The sequence below is a fragment of the Panthera tigris genome, chromosome B1, assembly GCF_018350195.1.
Source record: "Panthera tigris isolate Pti1 chromosome B1, P.tigris_Pti1_mat1.1, whole genome shotgun sequence".
NCBI lineage: Eukaryota > Metazoa > Chordata > Mammalia > Carnivora > Felidae > Panthera > Panthera tigris.
This window is the reverse complement of record NC_056663.1, coordinates 32,485,046-32,492,865: the sequence shown is the minus strand read 5'-3', so window position 1 is coordinate 32,492,865 and position 7,820 is coordinate 32,485,046. Positions and strand designations below refer to the sequence as shown.

The following is a 7,820-nucleotide window of genomic DNA, read 5'->3' as shown; positions in this document are numbered from 1 at the left end:
GAAACAAGCAATCGACAGGAGAACACCGCTCTGGCTGTGCGGGCGTGCTCCCTGGCAGTTTTTACCAGCCAATGACTTTGTTGGCGACCTCGATACATTTTGCAGGACAGGCTCAGTAACTGTAACGCTCTTCAGACATTGGTGACTCACCTCTAAATCCGTTCCTGCCAGAGTTGCGCCTCGGAGGTTACAGTTCTTCAACTTTGCATTTTTTAAGGTAGCAACTCTCAGGTTAATTCCTGTCATTTGACTTCCTTCCATATCCACACCTTTCAGATTAGCACCTACAGTGAATATATTTTGATAGCAGTTGAACTTCAAAATATTTATAGTCCTCTCCCTTCAAAAAACCGCAGGTTTAGTTTACTTAATGGAGGTGAATGACAGGCTCTTTAACTTTTGGAAAGGACTCCGTGAACCATAAATCTCAGTCTCTCAACCAACTTACACATATAAAGCGTTCATTGTTAACAATCTGTTTGCTTGTTCTATGAATTAAGAATGTTTTAGTCTATATTTTTGAGGGAAGAATTCAATTCGGTCTTAAGATAATTAGCACTTTTATAATATGCTTCTGCAAGTTTATGATAAGGAAGGTAAGTCCCCTGTATTCTAAACATACAGATAAATGAAGTGACCAGTTCACTGACACAACAGAGGAATAAGAAATTCGTAAATAAAACATTAATCTAAAAATGACAGAAACTGCCTAGCTTTGTGCAAACTGAAATTCATTTTAGTCACTGTAAGCGTATACTGTTTAATTTCAAAGTTCGAGATGTTGACATTTAATTCTCCAACTGAAGCCTTATTCAATAGTAGAGGCTGGATTTCCCCTAACTTCTTGCCTAGCACATGACTGAGACCAAGTATGATGGCAGAAGAAATCTACCCCCCCGTAGTGGTCATGATTTTTCTGTAACAATTATTGTTGGGCTTTTTACTTTGTGATATGTTCTCACCTTAGAAAATGTAATTATAGATAGAATCTCACCTTCTAAATTGGCTTTAAGACCAGAAGGATCTTCAAAATTACACAGTTTCAGGGATGCCCCTTCTGCATTAGAACAGAGCATCTTGACTCCCTGGAGATTTGCACACTGGCAAGAAAAAGAGAAAAGTCCACGTTTTAACATTCTGAATTTTGTGTGGAAAAGAAAAAAATGGGCTCAAACAATAAAAGAAAAAAATAGAGAAGGGGAGGAAGCTCAATTCCATACATTCACAATCAATTATTTTCTGTTTATAATGAAGACTTTTCTAACTGGAATCAACCAAGAGCTGAGAACCACTTTGAAGAAACAGTTCTTTTGAAAGAACCATTTTCAAAGAAACAACAACCTAATTAACAACAGCATGTCCATTTTACACAGATAATAGTTTAGATAAAAAAAAATTGGGGGGTTAGGGGCACCTGGGTGGCTCAGCTGGTTGACTGACTGACTTCGGCTCAGCTCATGATCTCCTGGTCTGGCCCATGGGTTTGAACCCCACCGTTGGGCTCTGTATTGACAGCTCAGAGCCTGGAGATGGCTTCACATTCTGTCTCCCTCTCTCTCTGTCCCTCCCCCATTTATGCTCTGTCTCTCTCTTTCAAAAATAAATAAACATTAAAAAAATTTATTTAAAAAGTTGGGGGGTTAGAACTGTAACATCCCTATTTCTATGTTTATAAACAGTCCTGGGTAGGACACTATGAGAGCTAAGATGTATGGGTAAGGAACACATAATCTTATCAGGAGTAGGGATTTCTCTTCTTTCTTACTGCAGGAATCAATAAAATTCTTGATGTTCAATCATGCTATTACTACCTTCATTTCGTAGGTCAGAATACTAAGGCCAGCAGTTAAAGGTATCATCTAGCTACAAAACCCTACAAATTGTTTGTCAGATCTTCATGTACCAATCACTGCTACACAACATTGTCAACCTTGAACGCCCAAATTATAGCACAAAATACAAAGAGTAAAAAACTAGAAAATATATGTTAGAATTTTAAATTATGTTAATTTACCTCTGAGGATTCAGTGCCATCAGATCTGAACTCCAACAACTAGCAGATAAGGCAGGAAGCCATAAAGTTGACATTAACATTAGGACTTCCCACACTGTGACCATCAAAGTAGATGATGAATGTAAAAGTGTCTTAAAAATCGTAGGGCACTATATAAATGATAATTGTAGTTGTCATTATAACTACAACAGTCAAGAATCTAAAAATCCTAAGGCTGATCACGTTACCTTATTGCCACACCTAATAGGAAAAATCCTGTTTTATGAGTGCAATTCCATTCACCATACCGTCAATTCTGCTGAAAGGGAGAGAAGCTGCAGATCATTTCAGATCACAGAAAGCTGACAAAGGCACACGCATTCCCACGTCTGCCTCTGCAGAGGTAGTACAGGTGCTACGGCACACAGGCAATACAGAAGCTCAGCCTGAGAGGTAAGAAAATGAGGATGCAGAAGGACCAAAATAACTAAAAGATGACGGTGTTTTAAATACACAGAAACATTAATAAGACAGGAAGCTGATAATATAAAAATAAATGTCTCTGGTTCTCCGTGCCGTGCACCCAGGTGAAACAGACTGTAGCTATTATCTAAGTTCCCAAGGCGACAACCCAGGGAAAGCACCCTGCGAGTAGGTAGGTGTGACTGTAGCCCCGGCAAACAGCCTGCGGGCAGGTGGCTCGGCTGACCCAACTACAAGCCCAAGGTGGCCCCAGACCGGCCCTTGACAGCACAGGGACGAAACCCTGCCCACAACAGGCAAATGGGGCCATTGCAGCTGACTGAAAGCTAAAGCAGCTCAGCCACGATAGAAGGACCCACGCAACACACACGGGAGACACCTATGCCTGAACTGCCTGGTTCTGGGGAAAGCAAGGGACATAGAACTACAGGGCACTACAGGACCTCGTCTTCATAAGGCCATTACTTTTAAGAGCAGGAGACATAGCTGACTTTCCTAATACGCAGAAACAGACACAGAGAGTTACACAAAATGAGGAAAGAGGAATATATCCCAAATGAAAGAGGAGGACAAAATCAAAGCAAAAGAACTAAATGAAATGGCGATAAGCTATATGCCTGATAGATAATTCAAAGTAATGGTCATAAAGATACTTACTGGATTTGAGAAGGGTGGAGGATCTCAGTGAGACCCTTAACAGATGGGAAATATAAAAAAGAACCAATCAGAGATGAAGAACTTAAGTGAAATTAAAACTACACTAGAGGGAATAGATAGTAGACTAGAGGAAGCAGAAGAACAGATCAGTGAGCTGGAGGACAGAATAATGGAAAGCACCCAAGATGAACAGCAAAAAGAAAAAACTCAGTGATATCAAGTGTAGTAACATATGCATTACAGGGATCTCAGAAACAGAAGAGAAAGAAAAGGGGCAGAAATAATAGCTGAAAACTTACCGAATCTGGGGAAGGAAACAAATCCAGATCCAGGAGGAAAAGAGACCTCAATGGAATCAACTTAAGGAGGTCCACACCAAGAGACATAATAATTAAAATGGCAAAAAGCAGTGATAAAGAGAGAAATTAAAAGCAGCAAGAGAAAAGAAAACAGTTACATATAAGGGAAATCCCATACGGCAATATGCTGATTTTTCAGCAGAAACTGCAGGAATGAAGAGTGTAGGACACGAAAGGAAAAAACCTGAGATCAATTATACTCTACCCAGCAAGGCTACCATTCATAATAGAAAGAGAGGTAAAGCATTTCCCAAAACAAAAGATGAAGCAATTCATCGCCACTAAACCAGTCTTACAAGAAATGTTAAAGGCGATTTTTTGAGTGGAAAGAAGAGGACATAATCAGGAGTAAGAAAATTAGGAATGGAGAACATTTCACAGGTAAATGGGAATATAATAAAAGTAGTAAATGAATCACTTATAAAACCAGGAGGGAGGTTACAGCACAAAAACAATAAAGTCAATTATACCTATAAAAATAAGTCAAGGGATTCACAAAATAAAAGGATGTAAAGGATGACACTATATACATAAAATGTGTTGGGAGGGGAGTAAAAATTTAGTCCACCTAGAATGGGTTTAACCTTAAGCAACTAAGGGGCACCTGGGTGCCTCAGTCGGTTGAGCGTCCGACTTCAGCTCATGTCATGACCTCGCATTCGTGGGTTGGAGCCCATGTTGGGCTCTGTGCTGACAGCTCAGAACCTGGAGCCTGTTTCATATCTGTCTCCCTCTCTCTCTGCTCCTCCTCTGCTCATGTTCTCAAAAAATAAAAAAAAAAAAAAAAAACTTAAGCAACCATCAACTTTATACAGATACAGAAATGTTATATATGAACCTAACGGTAACCACAAATCAAAAACCCGTAATAGATATGCAAAAAACAAAGAGAAAGGAATCCAAGCAAAATCACTAAAGGAAGCCATCAAACCACAAGGAAAAATAGGAAGAGAAGAAAGGAACAAAGAACTACCCAAATAACTGTAAAACCAGTTAACAAAACGGCAAGAAGTACATCCATATCAATAATGACTTTGAATGTAAATGTACTAAATGCTCCCATCAAAAGATATTGACTGACTGATAAAAAAGCAAGAACCACCTATATGCTGCCTACAAGAGACTCATTTCAGACCTAATGACACACATAGATTAAAAGTCCTAAGGTAATTATAAGTACGGCTCTGTCCTCAAACCTGACCCTTATGGAATCTCACACACAAAAAAACAAATTTATAAGAAATTCAGTGAAGTTTTCCATCTTCAACCACAGAAAGCATGTCATTCACCCTCCAACTCATCAAATGGTACAAGCAGGTCACCAATAGTCACCAACATGGAGGGTTCAGAACTCAGCTGCTTAGTAAACCAGCTGTTCAGAGTTTTGCTACCTTAACTGTATCAAGGGGCATAGGGCTTTGATGAAAGCAGTTATTACCATGATTTCTAATGTATGATAATGGTATTAAGATTATATTTTTTAAATGGTCTTTAAGGGATAAACAAAATATTTACAGGTGAAATAGTGAGTTACTTCAAAATAATCTATAAAGAGGTATAGACAAGATTGTTTATATGTCGATGATACCTTCTGAAGTTACAGCTGAGTTAACAGATGTAACAAGGAGGATTCATTATAGTATTCTATTTTTGTATATGCTTGACATTTTGCACGTGAAAAAGTCATTAAAAAAAGAAATAAGGAAAAGAAAACGCATGTTGTAGAGTCTGTCTAGCTCCAGCTGTGCTAACACATTAGCCTCTTTGGGCCCAGGCAAGTCTCTAGGTTTCAGTTTCTCAGTCTAACAACAGGGTCATACGTGATGACCATCAAGGTCCCCGTCAGCTCTCACCATTCTAAGTCTTGAATATGCAACAGATATGTAATAGCTGAGTTATTACATCAGCTTCTATGCAGCATGCTGAAGTCACTGATGGCAAAAAGAGTGTGCAGAAGAAACATTCTTAAAGCAGGCTGACAGAATAATGTGGCACAGACATGTTCTGCTCAACAGAGATAGCAGCCGAGATCACCCTGGTTGACAGCAGAATCACATGGTTCCTATGGAAAGGTCTCACAGCCCGTGAAGGATAAATGGGGTGAGAAATTAAGAAAGAGTAGTGGAGGGGTACCTGGGTGGCTCAGTCAGTTAAGCGTCCGACTTTGGCTCAGGTCATGATCTCGCGGTTTGTGGGTTCAAGCCCCGCACTGGGCGCTGTGCTGACAGCTCGGAGCCTGGAATCTGCTTTGGATTCTGTGTCTCCCTCTTTCTCCGCCCCTCCCCCGCTCACACTCTGTCTCTCTCGCTCTCTCAAAAATAAACAAACATTTTTAAAAAATAGTGGAGGGGCACCTGGGTGGCCCAGTCGGCTGAGTGTCCATCTTCGGCTCAGGTCATGATCTCACAGTTCGTGAGTTCGAGCCCCACGTTGGTCTCTGTGCTGACAGCTCAGAGCCTGGAGCCTGCTTCAGATTCTGTGTCCCCCTCTCTCTCCGCCCCACCCCTGCTTGTGCTCTGTCTCTGTCTTTCAAAAATGAATAAATGTTAAAAAAAAAAAAAAAAAACTTAAAAAAAGAAAGTGGAGCCATTAGGTGTATCAGCAGACTGCTTAGCACACATCATGTTTGGTAGATATGATGGCTATTCATTAGCATTCATCTTCAAATGCCAAGGACAATTAGCAATTAGTTTTGACTTCACAGCCTATATACCCTGGGCAATGAATGACTCTTCAACATGAGCCACTTCTAACGTTAGTAATTAAATTTACAATTCTATAGCACTTCAGTTTATCAACTGTACCGGATGGATAGAACAAGTATTTACAGTTAAGAAAATTATGGTGCAGGTTCAGAGTTAGCATTACTATAATTAAACAGAACTCAAAACCAGCTCTACTGAATGACCCAGACTGTCTTTTTATTTTTGTTTGTTTGTTTTATCCTTAACAAAAGCCAAACAAGTGATCTCTCATCATTTCACTATTTAAAGACTAGGTCCTTCAGAGCGCCTGGGTGACTCAGTCAAGTTAAGCTTTCTACTCTTGATTTCGGCTCAGGGCGTGATTTCACGATCATGAGATCAAGCCCCGTGTCTGCTGGGCATGGAGCCTGCTTAAGATTCTCTCTCTGCCTCTCCCCCGTGCGTGCATACACACGCTCTCTCTCTCTCTCTCTCTCTCTCAAAATAAGCAAACATTAAAAAATAATAATAAGGACTAGGTCCTTCAAACTTTTTTCTTTGTGCTGTTAGTCTTTCACTCATTTTGCTAGCAATGTGGTCCTTCCTCATAAGATGGAACAAGTAGAGTGAAAACAATGGAAATGTATATTGACAGATTTTGTTATAGATCTGCTATTATAAACTTCATGGAAAAATAGGTTGCAAGTAAGGAATACAACTAAAATTATAAAATTCAATAAACATCTATTCAATGACTACTTAAAGCAATGTACTATATTAGGTGTTGTTAATTCAAAAGACATATAGACATGGGCCTTGGTATTAAGGAACCTGAAGTTGTTAGAAGTGAGTACATTTCACTGCTGGCTCTGCATGTATCCTCTAACCCCAAATTAACATAGGTAATTTTTAGAGAAACACATGCATATACATATGTACAGACACACATACACCTATACACCTACATACACATTTGACGCTTGAACAACATGGGTTTGAACTGCATGGGTCCACTTATATGTGGATACTTTATTTTTATGTTTTAAAAGTTTATTTATTTATTGAGAGAAAGCGTGTGCATGTGTGCGGGTGAGTAGGGGAGGGGCAGAGAGAGGGAGAGAGAATCCCAAGCGGTTCCGTGCTCTCAGCACAGAGCCTGACGCAGCATTTGATCTCACCAACTGTGAGCTCATGACCCGAGCAGAAATAGAGTCAGATGCTTAACTGACTGAGCCATACAGGCGCCCCATATGTAGATTTTTAAAAATCAATACAGTACAGGACTGTTAATGTATCTTCTCTTCCTGATGATTTTCTTACCCATTTTCTTTTCTCTTACTTTATTGTAAGAATACAGTATATAATACATATAACATACAAAATATGTGCTAATCGACTGTTTATGTTATCAGTAAGGCTTCTGGTCAACAGCAGTTAGTAGTGACATTTTGGGGGAGTAAAATTATATGCGGATTTTCAACTGCACAGAGGTCAGTGCCCTTAAATCCCGTGGTGCAAAGGTCAAGTGTATATACATACATATATGTAAACACACACACATACACACACACACACACACCACACACGTATGTAGATAAAGAGAGGAGAGCCACGGAGATGCTAACTTACACAGACTGGCACCCT

General features: G+C 39.7%; 1 protein-coding gene across 2 annotated transcripts in view; it reads right to left on the bottom strand.

The window, feature by feature from the left end:
• Positions 1-7,820, bottom strand: part of KCTD9 (potassium channel tetramerization domain containing 9) — a 37,375-nt gene that overhangs the window by 3,714 nt on the left and 25,841 nt on the right. For both annotated transcript variants that reach the window (XM_007093916.3, XM_042983202.1), the window contains 2 exons: positions 995-1,100; positions 151-284 (listed from right to left, as the gene is read on the bottom strand). In XM_007093916.3, the coding sequence (XP_007093978.1) occupies positions 151-284; positions 995-1,100 (240 nt within the window). The remainder of the gene's footprint in view (positions 1-150; positions 285-994; positions 1,101-7,820) is intronic.